This window comes from Stylophora pistillata, chromosome 1 (assembly GCF_964205215.1).
Source record: "Stylophora pistillata chromosome 1, jaStyPist1.2, whole genome shotgun sequence".
Classification (NCBI taxonomy): domain Eukaryota; kingdom Metazoa; phylum Cnidaria; class Anthozoa; order Scleractinia; family Pocilloporidae; genus Stylophora; species Stylophora pistillata.
Window position 1 is genome coordinate 20,817,393 of NC_142519.1, and position 20,455 is coordinate 20,837,847.

At 38.6% G+C, this 20,455-nt stretch overlaps 1 protein-coding gene across 4 annotated transcripts; it reads left to right on the forward strand.

Moving 5' to 3' along the window:
• The first annotated feature begins 1,863 nt into the window (after nt 1–1,863).
• Nucleotides 1,864–19,854, forward strand: LOC111329165 (uncharacterized). Of its 4 annotated transcripts, XM_088743481.1 has the most exons (22): nt 1,864–2,049; nt 2,398–2,436; nt 3,795–3,825; nt 4,218–4,423; nt 4,529–4,585; nt 4,942–5,060; nt 5,306–5,500; nt 5,967–6,177; nt 6,693–7,009; nt 8,249–8,456; nt 9,118–9,141; nt 9,618–9,951; nt 10,396–10,749; nt 11,978–11,995; nt 12,476–12,671; nt 13,115–13,300; nt 16,111–16,189; nt 16,796–16,920; nt 17,293–17,445; nt 18,076–18,244; nt 18,641–18,834; nt 19,208–19,854. In XM_088743481.1, the coding sequence occupies exons 3-22, from the start codon at nt 3,800–3,802 to the stop codon at nt 19,415–19,417; spliced, it is 3,381 nt and encodes a 1,126-aa protein (XP_088599607.1). In that variant the 5' UTR covers nt 1,864–2,049; nt 2,398–2,436; nt 3,795–3,799; the 3' UTR covers nt 19,418–19,854. The 4 variants fall into 4 exon arrangements, with proteins under 4 accessions (XP_088599607.1, XP_088599615.1, XP_088599620.1 ...); XM_088743489.1 differs by lacking the exon at nt 2,398–2,436; XM_088743494.1 differs by lacking the exons at nt 5,967–6,177; nt 6,693–7,009 and having other exon boundaries at nt 1,867–2,049.
• Nucleotides 19,855–20,455: the final 601 nt, after the last annotated feature.

The following is a 20,455-nucleotide window of genomic DNA, read 5'->3' on the forward strand; positions in this document are numbered from 1 at the left end:
GTTTAGATATCCGCCTAAAATGAATCTGCCTAATGAGAAATTAAGGCACACAGGATGGACCAATGCTTTTCTTGTTAGGTGTTATTGCCCTTTTTCCTTCACGGGAGATCTAATTTCTAACCAACTAACTTCTTTGCACTTGTAAGAACTAGGCACGAACTTGTTCCCAGGGCCACAAATAGCTTAAAAAAATTTGGAATTTTTTTCAATAATAAGACTTTTTCTTGAATAAATCATTGTACGTCGGTCTATATGACGCCATTTGTACTAATTGAACCAAAGTGCCCGTTAATTTTAGTAAGCCTTGAGCATTTTTTCCAAACTTCGTGGGTTGTTTGTTTGCTTGCTCCTTCACTGCAACAGCTGTGGTCATAATTACAAATGTCTTTTTCATCTCCCTCTTAGCTTGAAATATTAGGAATCACTTTCTGTCTGACAAGCCTTCTAACACAATATTTTGATAGAGACCACATGGACAACTTTAAAATAAATAACGGTAAATGGAAAAAGGAAGGCAATAACTTAAATTCTGAACGGGGCATTTGGACTACTTTGAGAATTAATACTATCATTATCATTATTATTATTAGTAATATTACCATAACTATCAAAATAATGTAAAATATGGGTAAGTCTCTGTTTTGCGGTGAGAGTTTACCAGGATTATGGCTTGTTGGAGTGCTTTGTTAAATTTGGTCCCTTCAAACCTGACAGATGTAGAAAACAATATATACTGTAATATTTCATTGAGCTTGTGGGCTATTGATTGTTAGCTTTAAAGCTGGTAAATGTTTAAAAGGAATGTAAATATTATGATAAAGGCAAAAATTTCAACACATCAGAGTTAAGGAGTTCGTGTGCTTGTTAGAGTCTTAAAATATCATCAACTACACGAAGTGCGACCTACGCCTAAAGAAACTCTTGTCAAATAGAAGGGAAAGAAAAAATATGCTTGCTAAATTAAATACGACACATGTTAAAGCCCTGAGTTACTGAAAGACAACTGACTGAAGGTTGGTTTAAAGATAACCTAAATGACATTATAGGGTGTATTTGTTTCATTTAACAGAGGGGTTTCAGTAGACTTGGCGTTTTAAGCCTAATCACTATTTACAATTGCTCTAAATATATTTTGGATATATCAACAAAGTTGAAATGGTAAATTGGCCACCGTAACGATTACAAAAGCTGACGTTTCGAGCGTTAGCCCTTTGTCGGGGCGAATAGAGGAATTTTGTGTTGTGTGTGCTTTTAAAGGCAGAAAATGGAGCTACGTTATTGGTGGGAACATGGCAACGAGAAAAACAAGAATAAATTAGTGGAATGAAAAGCGTTCGTTGATCCCTGTGGGATTTAGACTGCCATAGGGATCAACGAACGCTTTTCATTCCACTAATTTATTCTTGTTTTTCTCGTTGCCATGTTCCCACTAATAACGTAGCTCCATTTTCTGCCTTTAAAAGCACACACAACCCACAATTCCTCTATTCGCTCCGATGGAGGGCTAACGCTCGAAACGTCAGCTTCTGTAATCATTACGGTGGTCAATTTACCATTTCAACTTTGTTGATATATCAAAATTATTTCGTTACTCCCACCGACGCAGCCCCAAACAGTTTCTTTCGAAACTCTCAGCCTTTGCTCTAAATATAATTCATTTCAACGTACGTTTTCTTCAATTCGTTTGAAGCTGTTGTCTAACCTGGGGCTAAAAAACTCCATTTGAAATGAAATGTGCTCCTTTTTACTTACCGCAACCGATAGATAACATCTGCAACTAACCTGTTTTTTATGTAAAAACATTAAGTAATTTAATGCAAAAAACAGAGGGCTCTCTAAATTTAGTCTGCTTTTCATATTGTTTCTTGCAACTTTTGATGTGTTAAATTAGTTTCAGATCTCCTGCTGGATTATCACTGACATCTTAATGATATTCAGTGGGCGGCTGTATATGAGCTACAGTTCTTACTAATATCAGCTAAACTGTTGTCAAGGAGTTATAAAATTCGTTTCCAGATTAAGCAGTGCAGGGAAAAGGCAATAACAAAGGTGAGAAAAACTCTCTGCTTCTTATTGCTATTGCCAAAGTATTAGTATTACTTAACACTCATCTCAATGAATTCATTTAATATTGTACATAAGAAATTATACGATGGTAGAAACTATGCGAGTTATCAGTCATGCTGCACTCTTAGATGCATGTGCGAAAATCGGTCGCGTCAGGTTAACAGAAACCTCCTTGGCTGAAAACAAGCGTTGTACTTAGACCTGGGAGTGCCGACTTATTCAAATGGTCAGTACCCAGCAAAACAACTGTTATGAAAGGAGAAAATAAAGATTAGAGGGCTAACGTGGTAAAACGGCTTCTGAATTTACGTATTCTCTTCAAATTAACAGAAACCTTCTTGGCTGAAAACAAGAGTTTCACTTTAACTTGTAAGTGTAGACTTATTTAGTAACGAAAAAAGCAACCCTTATGAACGCAAAAAAAAAAAAAAAAAAAAAAAAAAAAAATAAGGATAAGAGAGCTGAGTTGGCAAAACAGCTTGTAAATTAATCAGCCTCTTCGAGTTAACAGAAACCTTCCTGGCTGAAAATAAGGGTTGCACTTTAACCTGTGAGTGTAGAATATTTCAAATGGTCAATGCTCATTGTGGTTTTGTAAGCCGGATGGAAGTATATCAGGTGGTACGCTGCCCTCACTAAGAACTGAAGTGTATTATTTTCCTCTCTTCTATTATATGTCTCGGATTCTATGGTCAATTCACGCATGAATTAATCTGCTTTTTCAGTTATTGTCGTATTATATTGTGCCTTGGGCATCCACTGTCGCCACGGCAGTTCTGAAAAATCCGTTCCAGGTGTTAGGGAAGTGATAGGCACTCAATTTCAAAACATAGTCCTTTTTACAACTTTCATACAATATAAATGTTTGTTAATTAATGGCCGAAATGAATTCAACCACATGAATGAAGTCTTATTGGCCGGACGTTGTGATCAGCAGCTGGTACGTTTGCTGTTTTTTCCATTTTTTTTTTACCCCTTTTCCCCTTTTAAGTCTCCTTCATGATTATCCAGCTAAATCGTGATTGTTAGTTGTCAGTTTTACTTCTGACTTCTCATTTTCTGAAATTCGTTTGTGTTTTTATTACCTTCCCGCCTTCCTCTGTCGCAATTCGCATCTCCCTCCTTTTCACGGAACTCTTTGTTATCTTTTTTTACTTCCTTTTTTCTCACTAATAACCTTTTCAATGCATCATTCAGTATATTACAAGAAAAACGTCTCAAATTCTTAGAATACAAAAGAAACATCGCATAATCTTTTCGAAAATTCCCGTCAAAGGGACAGTATGGTCGCGAAGCTAATTAACTTTAAAGCCGAAATTTACATTTCGTGACAAAACAAAGTTCAAATTTTGGAGGCATCGATTCTAGCGAATACCCCTTTCTCCATATGTACACTGAATCAAAGAAAGTAATCGAGTTATTTCATCCATAAATAGAAATACTGTCAAACGAATGAAACAATAACTCCTTTTTCCATCATCCTACTTCTTCCTTCCTTTTAAGGATCATATTTAATTCTTGGTCTAAAATTTTGAAACCCGTATGGCCTTGTGAAATATGCATTATTTTGTTGATTAAAGATATTCAGAATATTAATGTATTTAAACAACTTCATGTGTATGAATAATTCACACGCCAGTGTACCTTTGTATTTGCAATTTTGAATATCGTTGCAACCCTAAAACCCCCTTTTCTTTTCGTATTTTTAAATGTTATCTTTTTAAAAGTGATAATGGAGCAAGCTACGCCAGGTGACATGTAAGTAAAACATATTTAAGTGCATTGTAAACGTTTTAATTCCTTATAAATTTTCACAGGAAAGAATCGCTATCTTCTAAAACAACTTTAAGTTCGTGGAAAATTTCATTTGAATAGAAAATTAAACAATAACGTTTGTTAGGGTTGTTCAACATAAAACATATAAAAGCAACCCCAGAACACGGGTGAAAGTGGAGTAGTTTAACATTTATTAAAATGTCGAATTAAGGATAAATTTCTTAGAACGGGCAAACAGTGACGGTACTGGTAAAACAGCAGGGCTCAAACTTAACTCACCCTTTATTAACATTACTATAAGAATTTAAGAGCGAATGATTTAGTTGGGAAAAGTCTCTCCATGACAGATTTTCTTGGTTTGTTAAATCACCCAGTGAAGAAACGATAACGGTGGTTGTTCAAGAAGATGACCTTATGCAAGCCATTCCTAATAACATATTCCCATTGCATGAAGACAGTTTTCCACCCTTTTTAAAGCAACGTGATACAGCAGAAGAAGACATGGATATGGCCAGGATCTGCACACCTTTCTCTTCAAAGGACTACTCACCTGAGCAAGAAAGTTCTATTTCAGAGTTTGGTATGTATCCTGGCTTCATCGAAAAAATTATGTTGTAACAGCGTAAACCATTTGACAATCGATCTCCGAGGATACACTTAATTTCTCTCTTTAATTTTCTTCAAGATATTGACCACGAATATCCTGGAATTCATTCCGCTGAAGGAGAAGCAGAGGCAAGAGGTAACTAAGAAACTCTTACAATAAAATATGTCATGTAGCCTCAAACAGAGAGAGGGAATGCGGTAGGAAGACAGGAAGACAGACAGACCGCCAAATAGACGGACAGACATCTAGGCATGCATATAAAAAACACAAAGACCAAAAGACAGACCGGCATGCAGACAGACAGGCATGCATGCAGACAGACCTGTGAGCAAAACGGCTAGACCGGAAGACAGGTAGGCAGGCAGGCAGACAGACAGGCAGAGAGCAGACTTACGGACAGACAGACAGAGAGACAGAAAGACAGGTAAACAGACAGATGAATAGGAAGGAACGAAGATGGACCCAGTCTAATGATGAATTCCGCTTCTTAGATGTTGAAAGAAAACTTGATGAGGCTTTGAGAGGAGAACACTATGATTCGATTAAAGATCACGTGAATCCAAGGATTCTATCCAGCTGTAAGACTAACGCATTATTCAAGGCATTTGAGGTAAGATATTTTCCTCTTCTCCAAGCATGAACACTTCATTTTGTAGGTAAGAGCTTAAAAAGCTCCGATTAACTTTTTGAACAGGTTCTAATTAACTTGACAAACGACAATGGTATTACTTCCATATTTGGAACTAAGGCAAGAGTTATAACTAACTGAGCTGTGAGTTATCAATACCCTTCAAAGAGAATATGCAGTGCAACATCACCAGTAGCCATGCTGATCCAAAAAATTTCGTGCGATAGGTGAAGAAAAAAATCAGAGACATTCCAGATAGCGGTGGAGCAGAAAGGAACGAGTTTGAAACATTGGCAAACTCAGTAGATGAGTTCACGGCAGCTTTAATACATCCTTTAAAAGCTGACGACCACGCTAGAAGCACTTTTAGAAGCTGTTTGGAAACTGTAATGGAAAAAGCCATCGACACAGAGCAGAAGAAGGTATTACATAGTTGGAAAGTGTAACTCATTGAGCGATGCAGTTAGATATATGAAAATGTTTTTCTGCCATCCGTTGCTTTCTAAAATTTGCTTGACGCCCATAAAAGTTTCCAGTCTTGTTCTAACTTAAACAGAGTTAGTGATCCAACGTGTACAGCTGCAGTGGTACGCTATTTCATGCATTAATTATCCGAACAAAGAACAAATTCTTATGGCAGTTTAAGTTGGCTACTTTTACATAAAGTTTATAGCTGTAGTTAGCTCTGGTTCGATTATTATATGTAAACTCAAAAAAATTTGTAAATATGAGACTATCTGTTCCAAAGACTATCAACTGGACTAATAATGTAAATTGGCCACCGTCAAGAGTTTTTAAACGAGAGCTATAACGTTTTGATCATTAGCCCTTCGTCAGGGCGAAACTCATTTGAAATGTTTGCCTTCTTTGATTTTTTTTTTCGCATAGTTTATATCTCATCCAGTGATTTACAAGTTATTCGAGGCTAAATGGTACGGTTCATTTGATTCTCTGCGCAAAAGCTCTGGGACGAGTTTACGCTTCTGGAAATATATCCTTCTCAATATTTGGGCTGTATTTGATTTCTTCCTTTTCCCATTCCTTTTGGCGTTCTTCTTCATCATTAGAAGTATAAAAATCCGCGCACGGAAAATGACAGGTACGCTTGAATATTCGATGGTATTTAGTTATCCAATAGTACTAACTCGGACATGTTTATGTCCTCTGAGATTCCAAAGGGTTGAATACTCGGGAGAAAATGAAATAGGGGTATGCTTCAATACTGAGCTGACTCTAAGTGCGACACAAATAAGTGCAAGAGAAAAATTCTGACACACAGACGAGGTAATTCTTTGCATTTTCTCGCTAAAAAGCTTTTGCTTCATGTATGGCTCTTCGCTCATTGGACATAGGAAACTCTTGTGCTGATTTGAAGCTGTGGTACTGCAAAATGATAGCTAGGCCAAGCGAGCTTTTAGACAAAGGAAAAAGTAAAGGAATAGTAGAGGAAATTAAAGGAGAAGAAAACAAAGACTCGTGAGGAGGGAACTTATTTGCTCTTCTCCTAAAGCCTTTGTAAGCTGCAAATATGGCGTTCAATTGTAGGAAATTGTATTTAAGGCAGCCTTCAGCAGCACAATCATTTTTTTCATACTTCTCAATCATATTTCTCAGCCACAGAGGTTTGTTTTGCGGTATCCCTGTCTGGTCCAGCATCGGACGAAACATTCGCTTTAGTGAAGAAGTCGATCAGTTACATAGTGCATCAATACGACTGTCACTCAACCAACTATTGCATAATGTTACGTCAGGACGACCATGTTCCGATTACCAGCATAACCTTCGAATTTGAAGACGCCAAAGAGACAGATATATTTGACAAAATAAACGAATTAACAAAGCCCAAAGCAACTCGCGCTCTGCTTTATGACGACTTATGCGTTGTTCGCGATGCATTCAAAAGCCCTCGCGTTCGCTTAGAAAGCAAAAAGGTAAGTTAGCCTGTAACTTGACCTTCCTTGAACGAATGTGCGAATAAATGAATGTACGAATGAATGACGGAATGAATAATTGAATGAGCGAATGAATGAATGACCGAACAAATAGATAAATCAATAAACTATATTTTAAATGTAATCTGCTTTCATCAACTGAATTGATAATGTAAATTGTCGACCGTAAAGGGTTTCAAAGCTGACCTTTCGTGCATTAGCCCTTCCTCTACCCGCTCTGACGAAGGGCTAACGCTCGAAACGTCAACTTTGAAACCCTTTTCGGTGGACAATTCACATTATCAACTCAGATACAATGAAATATATGAAATTCATATCTTTTGAACTGCAGTATTAGATACGTATGATGCACGATCCTCGCAGTAGATAGCGCTATTTAAGCAATAGCGAAAATCAGGCCCGAAAAAAATCAGGCCTGTACGGGATTCGAACCACTGACATCTGCGATACTACTTCTCCAGTACAGGCCTGATTTTTTTTTTCAGGTCTGATTTTCGATATTGCTTAAATAGTGCTCTCTACTGCGAGGATCGTGCATCATACGTATCTAATACCGCAGTTCAAAATATATGAATTTCATATATTTCATTGTATCTGATTTATCACTTTCACGGGTTTATAACGAATCAACTTAACGGCCTGTTCCCAGTTGGCTTGTTAGCTCAATTGGTAGAGCGCTGCACTAGTATCGCAGAGGTCAGTGGTTCGAATCCCGTACAGGTCTGATTTTTTTCAGGTCTGATTTTCGCTATTGCTTAAATAGCGCTATCTACTGCGAGGATCGTGCATCATATGTATTATCAACTCAGTTGATCAAACCAAATTACCTTGTTACCCCCACCGACGCAGCACCAAAGTTTCTTTAGAAACTTACCTCCCCTCCCCACCCCCCCACTCTATATAGATTAAATGTCAAACCGAAGTAGCAGTATACAAGGAGAGTAATACAGAATTAAAGATGTTGATGGCTGGAGCTGAATTTATTCATTTTCGCGAATACACCGTACTTAATCACTAGCCAAAGCAACAGTGAAGGATGTTTCAGCTCAAGTTATGAAGACTTTGCATCTAACCTATGGGTTGTTCCCTCATCAGCCCAACATATAAAATGTCCCTCTGGTGGGGCTCTCATCTTGATAACTTGATGGAGTTTTATGCCCGGTTAACAGAAAGGAGTTAAAGTAGTTTTGTCGATCTTACGTTCGTATCTTTCTCCAGGTCCTCATCGTGTTCGTAAATGACCTTAACAATGTGGAGGGTGTCCAGGACGTAATCGGCGAAATTCAAGGAATGGATGTTCGGCTCGTTGCTGTTGGGTTTGGAGACCAAGCCAATCTGAATCAACTAGAAAAGATTACAAAACGGGATGCCCTTCACTTTGAAGAATTTGAATCGGCAAGGACTGTAGGAACAGCTATTGTACAAGGCAACTACATAATGTTTTATTGTTTCCTATTTTAATCTGCTTCCTCCCATTTTCCCTTCCACAAGCAATATGGTTATTTTGTTTTGTGTGATGAATTTTCGGCTATTTTATTGTTTTGAAAATGCATGTGTTGTTCTCGAAAGGGGATTTGACAGGAGATGGACTTCAGATGGATCGATAAAAGTCATAAAACAGACCTCTTAATGGTCCTTGAAGAAATAAGATAAGATATGACGTCATTTTCATCGAGTAAGACTGGTCAAGACTAGGGAAAGTGAAAGATTAATTTAATGTGATTGTCTTGAAATTCGCGTGAACGTGAAAGAGTCTTGCATTACTCTTGGTGCGTGGAAAGGCCAGATATTTTTAGGTGACTGAGTTTTACAAAAGCGTATAGAGGAACCTCTTTGAACTGAAATGTACCTCTTAGGAGATCTGCGAAACCCTCGCCATTTATGAGCATCTTTGATCAAACGGGTTCTCATTTCACATACCTAGATTGAAAACAATACGTCTGATTTTTAACCTCAAAACATTTTGTCATAAGGAAGGAAAGGTAAAAGGTGCTTTCACTACTATCCTAAAGATTGTTCAGTCGCATGTACATCTTGCTTTTTACCTGCTTCTAGGAGACCTTCTAAATGAGTTTGTTTTCTTGTAGACGTGGAAGGAAAAGATGTCTATGGTAAGAATTCAAGAAAAAATTACAGATACTCAAAGTATAGTGAAGCAATAGAAGTTACATAACACTGTTTTAGTGCCTATATCCACTTCTTGTGCACGGTTGATGAAGATGCCCTTAAAGGCACAGTACACGGTTTCATCATACACAGTGGAATGAAATCATGCCAATCCAATGAGTGAAGAGAATAATAAGAACAAGATCAAGTATAAAGTAGTCTCACGAATAATACGTATAAGAGCAACGCATTGTGCAAGGTTATTAGGCTTCAAGAAATGATGTGGCGGAGCACTTGCGTACAACTGCTCCACAAAAATGCAAACTTCAACTCTTAGTCCTACGACCGGTAAAGAAAGGGTAGAGGCACGCGAGAAAGAACCTGGTTTTGAGTCTTTTCTGTGTCTATGAATGTACTTCTTATTTAAAAAAAATCTAAGCATACGATAAAAATGATTTGTCATTGTTTAATTTATTTAAAGAAATTTACGTGGATTACTTTACAACTCCTTACTTCATCTTCTTCCGCGACACATTGAGCGCAGTCGCCTTACTCGGCCTTCTTTCTGCCATTTGCCTGACACCGTCAGCCATCGCCTTCAGCAAAACAGAATTGGCTGTACTTCTTTTTTTTCTGGGAAGAATTGTTGTGGTAGCTGATCAGTTCATTTGCGCCACTAAGACTGAGAGGAAAGCGACGCGAAAGCGACACAGATCCTTTCAGACAACTTTGTACGAAGAGTGTTCCGATCCAGATCTCAACGCAGACACATCCTATATGAAACTTGTGTTAAGAAAATTTGTCAATTACTGCAAGTAGGTGAAAATTGTTTTCCTTATATGAGTCTCGCAAAAAAAAAAAAAAAAAAAAAAAGACTCGGAACAGAAGTTTTTTGTTGGGGGGTTGATATTCTAAGTTTGTCTGGAATACTTTCTTGTACAGAGCTCGCTGCTCTCTAACTTTTTTACTCAACCACGGAGCCTTAATTAAATAAAAATAGTTTGCTTGCTGCACCATCTTGACAAATGGAAAGTCTAAATTTACTGTACATGCAGTTGTTTATTCATCAATCTGAAATAACATGGTTAAGAATTATGAAGTATCAGTCAGGTGTTTCTGAGAATTTTATATAGAGGCCAAAGGGTGGAGTATCATTAAGAGAGAGAGGACAAAGGTGCTTGCCACACTAATTCAATTTCCTCTTCTATCAATAACGTACCCTTTTTAAGTTAACTATGGCATACAACTTTTTTCACCAGTGATCGTTGGCATGCGTGTGACATCATCATTCTGATCATGTATGTCATGACAGCCACTCTGCGCTTGGTCACATGGGTTTCCTCCTCTTCAGTGTCAGGCAATGGAACCTTGGCCATCACTGGCTATCTGTATGGCTTAATCGCTTCGTTTCTCACGGTGCGTGCTTTTGGTCACGTGATGGAGGTTGACAGGGGAATGGGTGCCATAGAAATTGCTGTGTTTGTCATTCTGAAAGATTTACGTACGATATTTTGGCTGTTTGTTGCAACGATTCTCGGGTTCTCGCTGGCGATAACAAAGATTATTATTGTCAAAACATCATACATTTCGTCAGGGAACTTTCATAAGGATCGGTATGTATAACCTTAACGCTACGGTTTTTTATCTCAGCCGCTAATCTGACCCCGTTTGTTCGAAAGGTGGATAACGCCATCCACTGGATAAATCGCTATCCGATGGATAGTGCCACAATTTTTATAGACAATTATCTGCTGGTTAGTGATTTAGGGGCCGACCATTTAACTCTTGAGGGGGGGGGGGGGGGGTGGGTGGGTGGGTGATTTTGAAAAAACATTTCCTGCAAGCGCTTGTTGGAAGAAATAAATTGCATGCAGCCCAAATGTAACAGAAAAAAAAAGAGCATTTAGAACGGAAAGAAATATCGTGCACAGCAGATTGCTAGAAAATAATTTCTTGATGACCAGAAATCACCCAACCCCCCCCTCCTCAAAAGTTAAATGGTCGGCCCCTTATCTGCTGGATAGCGTTATCCGCCCTTTGAACAACCAGGGAAATGCAGATGAGGCATTTTCAATCCCGTGTTATTACTGAGCTGGAATTACTTGCTATTTTTACTTCGCCACGTTCTGCAAGCTTGCTGAAACTTGCATCACGTTTTCAGTTAGTCTCGCGCAATATGGAAATCAATTGACCTGAACAGCCGCATTCCACGTGCTTTGGGCCAGCCGTATTCAAGAGTGTTTATAGTGGGAAACTTTTGGCACTTTTTGACTCTGACCTTCATTAACTCTTGCGTTGACTGGCCGTCGTTCTAGTTTTACGACATTTAGATAAAGAAAGAGAGTAGAGTTAAACCACTAGCTTCAGTTCATTTTAATCCATTTACTCCCAAAAGGGATTGACGTGTTACTTCTCAGTATGATATCAATATATTATTCAGCAAACTGGTTATGAGATTACTCGAGCTTATGAGGTAGAAACTGTTATCTTGCCGAACACCAAATTTTCGTAACTAATTTACAAGGGAATGTGTAGCACCAAGAGGGGATAATTAATAGTCAGAGGGGAGAATTAATAATAAGATCTTGTAAAGATCTTAGAGGCTTTGCTCGGAAGACACGTTGCAGTGAGCAATCTAAGCTTGATACGCGCTCAGTTTTATGGAAGTTAGTGGCATCCCATCACTGTGTTGTTGTACACTAAACCCATGCGTGTCCTGGAATAAAATCTTAACCAGCTTAAATTTGGTTCCCTCTCTCCATCTCTCTCGGGTAGAAAAATTGACTTTTTCCATCATTATTTTTTTTATCCCTCTCTCTTCTTCTTGTGCTGTATTGAAAGTGGCTACGATTTCACTCGGTAAGTCAGTTAATTCCTTTCATGTACAAAGTTAGATGCTGAAATCTATACTTTTTCAAACTTCCGACAAAACATTTTAAAGAGGTTTTGCATAGTGAAAAAGCACTTTCATCTGATTAGCTTTGATCTATCAGATGATATTTTCAAGTTTGTCTACTGGGCTGAGTTGTGTTCAATAAATGAAGAATTGTTTCACGCGTTGTCATATTTGATTTAAAGAAGTTCGTATGCAAATTTTGTCATAGAAGGTTGTTGGCTATAAACCTTAGACGTTCTTTAAAGTTTTAAATACAGTGGTGTATAAGCATCCTAGATTACCAATTCTTGTGCCATATGTTTGCAATTGTTACGTTGGCTTGCATTGTACTGACAGTGATCAGAATTTATAAGATATATATTAAAAAGATTGGTTGTTGCTCTCATAACAAAAACGTTTTGAGGTAGACTTAACTTGAGATAATGACATTTTTGTGTTCTCAGTTGGTGGGACATTGCGTGGCATCTAGTAAGATCCTTACTTGGAATGACCTCATTAACACCATTCGAAAGCCTCAAGGAACACGGTCCGTCTGCCATCTTGGCTAATCTTCTCTACATAACGTTCTTGGTTGTGGGAGCTATTCTTCTAATTAACATGATGATAGCTTTGCTCTCTAACACCTATGAAATAGTTCAGGTAATAGTATAATTGGAAGCTTTTCCGCTGGTTTTCTGTAAGTCCTTTGAGGTGCGAGACTTTGCAGAAATTTACCTTAACCCCTTTGCACCGTAAAATTAACATTCATATTCTCCGCACTGTTCCCTCTACATTTCCTAGAATGGTAACAACGCGGAGAATTTGCGTTACAATCAAGAGTTTCTTAATTTGGTGATAATTTCCTTTATTCCCATGACCTTTACATTTGATTTGAGGATGATACTTTTCAGGAGAAAATAGAAGCCACTCTCAGGGGTTTAAGGGTAATGCACCAATTCTTGGAACCCATGTTTTTCTTGAGTCAAATTTGGAGCTAATCTCATCCTATTTTCCATTCAGAAGCTTAAGTGATCGCGCATCTGCTAGTGTTTGTCCATCGTAAGGATATCTTTGATAATGTTTCCTGGTCTTTCTTTCGACAGAATAACGCCTTAAAAGAGTGGTCTTTTAAGAAGGCGGTAACAGTCAAAACCTACAGCACATGCCATCCGGCACCAGTTCCAATTAACCTTGTCACCATGCCCCTCATTGCTGTGTGCAGAATGTGCCAACGATGCCTCTGCAAAACGAAATCTTTTGAAATGCCTGGTGTGAGAGAGGAATCCAGGGTATGTCGAATCTTACTTACTTTGGAATTGCTCAAAATTCCATGAAAAACAGAGCCAAACCTTTGGCGATAATTTGAACATGAATTTCTCACTGTAGATTTCGTCACTCATGTGATTGACTGTGTAAAGGGGAGCGAAGGAATTTTGAATAAGCGAGTGGAATGAGTGCACAGGGCCTGTTCTGAGAGAAAAAGGGAACAAATTAAGTGGCTAGGATGAGATATTACATTGTGTCACCTTTCCAGTGAACAAAAAAACGTATTGATAAAGGGGGTAAGTTTTTAAGGAAACATCCGCTCTGACAAAGGGCTAGCGCCCGAAACGTCAGCTTTGAAACTCTTTATGACGACCAATTTACAGTATCAAGTCAGTAAATAAAACCAAAATTCCCTTGCTTAAAAAAATATCTAATTCAAGCACAAACCCTGAATCGCTTTGACTGTTTGCGATCTGGTGTAAAAAATGGAACATTTAAAATTTATTTGTTGATTGATTAAATTCAATTATCTTGTGCAAACATCGGCAGCTGGATTGATCAATAAGCACTTAAGCGGATGAAAATAATCTTGTTCTTTTCTGGCGAAAGAAAACTCGCGGAATTCACTGCTGCTCATATTTAATTTCAATCCGTGAAAAAGACTTGCGATCACATAAATAGAGGTAGATCGTTCCATGGCCAAGGTTTAGGTTTGCTATCGAATGCAAGCGGGAGAAAAGCCGACAAGGATGAAAATATATAAAGATCATCGCGTTACAGTGCTAATAATATACATGAAAAAATTTCTCAGTTCTGATTGGTTAAGATGAATGCAGTTTTCAGTTAATTCAGTGCAGAAGAGGGTTAATTCAGTGCAAAGAAAGAAACAAACCAGATATTCTGATTGGTCAGAATGATTGGTCAATGTCAATGTCAAGGTCAATGTCAAGGTCAATGTAAAGGTCAATGTCACTTGCAGGGTTTGAATAAATTATTTTTGCACGTGATGCGCGCGCTTTTCTTCTGCGTAGTTATGAGAAGCTACCTCGTATTTTTTCATGTATATTATTAATTGATAACCAAATGATTTTTTCGTGCAATTTGGAATAAATAAGCATTTGTAAATTTTTTCAAAGACCACAAATTGCACTCGCCCTACGGGCCCATGCAATTTTGTTAGTCTTTGAAAAACATTACTCGTGCTTATTTATTCCAAATTGCACTCGAAATCATGTGATTACCTATACAAAAAAGTTTCTAAGAACATGCCAACCCAAATCTCGGGTTTACGCGTTATAAACATAGCCATTAAACACAGATCCTTCCAACTACTTCTGTTCAGAAAAAGAGCCTATGATTCTATACTAATCCGAATGCAAGGAACGGTACAGGGCCCTTTAACAAATCAACAGTGCGTAGCATGGTCTGTACGGGGTCAATACTTTGTAGACTCACGAGGCCCGTGCGTACGCACGTACACGCACACGCACGTATGTTAGGACATACGTACGTACGAACGCACGCACGTACGTCCACAAAGTTTTGACCACTGTGATGATGAATATCGTTGTTGATAAGAGTACAGACCACGCTACACCTTTTTCGATTCGCTTTTTACCACAATGTCGACGTCAACTAAAACGATTTTTTCAGTGCCTGAGAAATTGCGTGACACCTTGTAGCGAGTAGTGTTACCTGTACTCATATCGAAAACGGCAAATTGGCCAATCAGATTGCGACATTATTGCCAATTGTGGCGAAATTTGTTTTATCAATTCCGACCTCTTTGCTGAAACAACTTGAATAGAGAGGGACCTGTAACCAAAATAACTTTGGGCGAACGAACCTGTAGGAGAAACAACTTGAAGCGAAACTAACTTGTGGGCGAACAACTTAGGGCAAACTAATTTGGAGGCGAATCGAATTGTAGGCAAAACTGATCGGAAGGCGAAATGACTTGAGGGCGAACCGACTAGTAGGTGAGATGACTTGTAGGGCGAAACTGACCTATAAGCGAATTGACCTTTGGGTGAACCGACCTTAGCTGTGGGCGAGGTGACTTGTAGATTCCATCGGCAGATCTTGATCGGCCTCTATCGACCTTGAAGGCACAGGGGAGTCAGTTCTTTTCAATACAAACTTAAAGTCTATCCGATACAAGCCGATTCAAGTCAAACCTAAGTCGATTTGATACACACAAAAAGTCGATTTGATATGATACAACTTGCGTCATTTTGAAAGTTACGGAGGTTTTCATTCGTTCACGATCCAACGAGGGTACAGCTAAAGTGCACGGGAACTAAATAGAGTTATCTTATGCAAATGATTCAAAACTACCGATGAGAAGTTAGTGAACTGCTCGCTAGCGAAACGACCGGTTACCATATGTTCACCGCTTGATTTCTCCAAGTTTCCCTGCATTCTGTTTAATACCCTTTAACCTCCCTCCTCCCTCCTTTGCCAGCTACACATTTAGTGATTTTTTGTGTTGCTGGCGGCAATCGGCGAAGATCGCCAGGTATGCCCAGTGCAGCGATTGCGATTTCGCCGATCGCCGGATTGGCGTACACAATCACCAATATCTAGCATGATCTCGCATTGATTTCGCCGCAATCGGCGAATATGGAGTCCCGCGAGGGTTGGTCAGCTTAACTTCTAAGATGGTGTTCATTTTACGAAGTCACCGTAAAAAGTCCTGCATTTTTTACACGTCAGTCCTAATAAAAACAATGGGTCAGTCTTGTTGGGATATCTTTGGCTAAGAGACTAGAACAAGTGCGTTCCTTATATTTTTTTAACCTTTTCTCATTCATTGTTTTCTTTTGGTGGACAGGATGCTGCTTTAGATAAACTTGTCGAGAAACTGCAAAGGACATACTTTGCAACATATGGCTATTCTTTTCCGCTTACTGGTAGGAGTTGGTCCACTTTCATGGCCATTGGTGATTAATAATTAAAACCATTCAGCTGCCACATTTAGTCCATACGGAAGCATAAAACTTAATGAAGGTTATATGCTTTTGGTCGTTATCATCTTGTTAAATGTATTGAGCAAAATTTTCAATTGATTTTTAAAGTAATCCATATTTGCAAGTGTTGGTCAACCCACCACACTGCACAACTGGTTGAATTTAAAAAAAAATTAGCACAAGGCGCCTTTCCTGCCAGTCACTGAGGCAAATATGAACCAATTGTGACTTGGTTACACGGGTTCAAGACGGAACACCTGTAGCATTTATCCATGGCTCTCTTTGGCCTTTGCGATCTTTATAGTTCTGGTTAAGAGAAATTAGCTTTAAAGGCGGAGCGGAATCGAAAGCTGGCTTTCTAGTAGGGGAGAATTAATTTTTCGCATCGCAGGTTGTGCGATCACCAAATGAAGTTCATAAATTTAGCAACAGTAATGATAGCAATAACAAAATCACTGAACATTTCTCGCCCCACATCGGTGGTTAACCGACTATTATTTCCCAAACCCTTCAAGTGTCTTCAACTTTTCGAAATATCTGTACCTTTAGATGAAGGAAAGATCGATGAAGTTCTTCACGAAACAGACGGAAATCGAAAAATGTGTAATCAGATCATCCAAAGAGTGTTCGAACCATCAAGCCTTGGACAGACAATAGTGCAGAATGGAACATTTGTAAGTTGCAACTTATTGAATACAGCATATGTAGACGGTGACTTCATTCATTCACTGTAAAATAGTACCTATAGCGCTGAGAACACTGTAGAGTGAGCGAACAGAACCATATCTGGAGGAAGTAATTGGCGGTTTTGGTGAAATACAAATACTCAGACTGTTTTGCTCAACTACCTACAAACAGGCAAATTTTGAAAGTAAGAGAACCAGGGAAAGAACGAAAAAACTAAAGTAAACAAAACAAACTGAAGAGGCGAAACACAGTTGTATTTACAATTTGATTACGATCATCTCAGGTCAAGAGTGCGCAAATGTTCACTGAATTTTGTACTTAATGAGTCCTTGCCGTCTGTGCTTCTTTCTTTGTCTTAGGAATGGGAGTCTCTGGGAATTGGAATCGAAGGCTCCCTGCTGACATATGAGGGTTCTTCTTCGTGTTACAGTTGTGAAAATCGTAAGATTTCCTGGGCACATCATGGTGCGAGGGGTTTGGCGCCTTTTACTCCAGAAATGCCGAGATTTGAAGTACGAGAAACAACATGAAGGAACCTATCATTGTATTAAACTATTCTGTAGCATAGTCAAAGTCTCTTCACCTGAGTGTGGCTAGATCATACTTTGATCATCTTAAAAGAAATTATATACAGTTTTTCGCTTTCCCTCCATTCTTACCCCACTCTGCTCCTTTAACGTCATTTTAACCGCTTTCATAGTTTGCCTATATAATAAAACATTGAACTAAGAAGAGTTTCATTCGATAAGTGCTCCTTAATTTAGTATCATTGAGCCAAAACCAGAGTATCCACTACGGCTCAGAATGCTCACCGGAGTGATGACAACCATTATAAAGTGTCGATCAGAACTAAAAGTAAAATCCAGCCATTTAAACTCGCTGAAGCGAAGGAAAACACCGATAGGCAGTTTGTGATTGGTAGTTTTGTATCTGATTTGGTTAGGGACTGGCGCGAGTTTTCTAGCTTCATTTCTAGTCCAATCATTAGTCGAAGTAAAGTCTCACCAAAGCAATATTGAGTTATTTTCTCCCCTCAATTCAAGATTGTTTTGTAGGCATTCCCCCTAGCTCTGAAAATGACAACAAAAAAGACTTGTAAGTTGGCTCCTTATCCTTCCCGCTTGTGTTTGTTTGAATTTTAGGTGTTAATCCAAGAGAGCGGTGAGAGGCGCATTGTAGCAGTCGGTGCAGTGTACGAAGGCTACAACTGTCATTTCATGCCGGGGTGGAAAAACGGGACCGTTGGTTATCACGCTGATGACGGAAGAATATTTGAACCGAGCTATAGGCAACAGGGAAAAGAAGTTCCTGGTAAGCAATTACGCTCTCACGTCTGTCATTGATTTAACTAGCCTTTCGGAAAGTGTCATTTTTATCGCAAGCAAGGGTTGTATAATTATCTCCATTTTTAGGCGACCAAAGAATGTCACCTTAAACACTTTTTTCTTGAAATATAAAGATTGTTGTTGTTGCTGAAAGAGGTTTGGTCAAACCAGAAATCTATAAAAATGTTAAGTTAATCTGTCGTGAGACCTATTCAAAAACGGTATCTGTTCGATAGCAGCATCCTCATTCAGTGAAGAGCCATTACTTTAAAAATCGATAAAGCAGAAAATATGAGGTACTCGTAGATGACAATGAAGTTTCTGATCGCGCTGAGAGTCAAAGGTGGTTCTGAGTCATCCATACATCAAATTTTTTTTACAGACGCTATGGCCTACCGCGGTGATCTTATGGCTTGTGAAGTAGATTTTGAGGGTGCTAGAAACGATTCAGTCCCTGTTACGTTTTTCAAGAACAACATAGAGGTGGCACGTACATCACTGAGGTTCATTCCTGATCGGACTAAACTATTCCCTTTCATTGGAATGGGCTACACTGGAATTCGTGTTCTAGCAAAGGTGTGTTCATTTTCGTTCCGTTTCTAAATGGGCGTACTGGAAGCGTAGTTAGGACTAAGCGTAGTTGGGAGCGCTGGACGAAATAATTATGGGCATCTCATTGGTTTTTACTGACAATAGATATTTCACTTTACGTCCTCACTTTGTCATGAATAGTCGTGAGAAACTATATCATTACACAATCATAAGCGCTTTAATCTCGAGATCTAGAAGTTTATGCAGAGAGGCTATTTTGATAACTATTCTCATCTTCCTCGTCGCGCCATGCACTGTTTTGAACTTTGTTGAAGCATGCTGTAATTGTTTGTGCATCACGATGTTAACCCATTAACCAATCAATCGTAGTGCTTAAGATTTGAACTATTTTATTTAGATGTGCCCGCGACATAATCAACAGGCCCAGCGCCCTACAGATGCTATAAACATACCGTGGGACACGAATGTACAAGAGAAACTTGACATCTTGAGAGAAGAAATGAACGTTATGGAAATCAACAGGAAACAGGAGGTCAAAGAATTGGAGAGTAAACTCCTCTATGAAATCCGACAGTTGACACGAGAAATCAGAGAGAAGAATATCTGATCGAGAAGTTATCTTCCTAAAGGATTCTAAATTTTAAGTCATATTGCATAGCATAGGGTACTGTGAATTTACTAGAAAGGTTATCTTGAGAGGACTGCAACGCCGCGTTAAAATAATTCTAGACGCTAAAGTTCAAGACTGAGTTGAGTGGCGCTTTTTGACCAGACTGGGCAAGGACTTCAGTAACTGATAGCGGTAGACTCTGTGACTTAGCATGTTTCAAAAATCACTTTTTCTCGATATCCATAGTGTTACAAGTCGTGTACTGATTAAATCCTAAAAAAACAAAGATACTAAACGAGAGCTTTAGTGTGGACTAACTGATGAAGGCGTCAGAAATTTACAGGTAAGAACTGGTTGTCTATTGAACGATGTTGACACTGATGTGAAGAACATAGATCCTTTTAGGCGAATAAATATTGTAGTATGAAGCTTCAGCGCATAATGTGTAGTTGATGCATCCAGTGTGGCGTAAAAAAAAAAAAAATTGGGCTAATGGAGCCGGCGGACAACATTTCGGGGGTTAAAACTTCATAAGTTAAGAAATGTCTCTAATACTCTTGGGGTAGTTTTACAGTAATGTTTCTCTGGTAGGTTAAAAATTTCTTTTTTCAGAAGCCGATGAAATATGCACAGTTTGTAACTGTCGTTCTGTTTTTTTCCTTTTGATGGTGTTAAAAAGTCTTAGATCGTCTGGTTCGGAAAATACATGGACATCGAAAAAGTTAATCGCATTTAATTAAGTATCGGAGAAATCATCACTTTCTAGCAGGCCATCCAGATTATTCTATTATCATAGATTAATGACGGAAATATTACAGAGTGGAGACTAATTCAATATGTAATCATGTGAGTGACAAAATCGGACGACCGCGAAGCGAGAGCTCGATTTGTTGATTACGAGTTTGATTAAAAACCAGATTGGACGAAATCCTGTCACGAAATCCTACTGCCAATTAATCAAGACAATAACAGAAATATTGAGAAATGAACGAGCCATTATTTTTACGTTTTCATGAAAAACAACAGTTAAATCGG

Excerpts from the sequence above, each read along its gene's own strand:
- LOC111329165 (XM_088743481.1), top strand. The coding sequence starts at position 3,800 with ATGGAGCAAGCTACGCCAGGTGACAT. Across the intron at positions 4,424-4,528 it reads AAGTTCTATTTCAGAGTTTG|ATATTGACCACGAATATCCT; the intron begins GTATGTATCCTG and ends ATTTTCTTCAAG. Across the intron at positions 16,190-16,795 it reads CTATTCTTTTCCGCTTACTG|ATGAAGGAAAGATCGATGAA; the intron begins GTAGGAGTTGGT and ends CTGTACCTTTAG.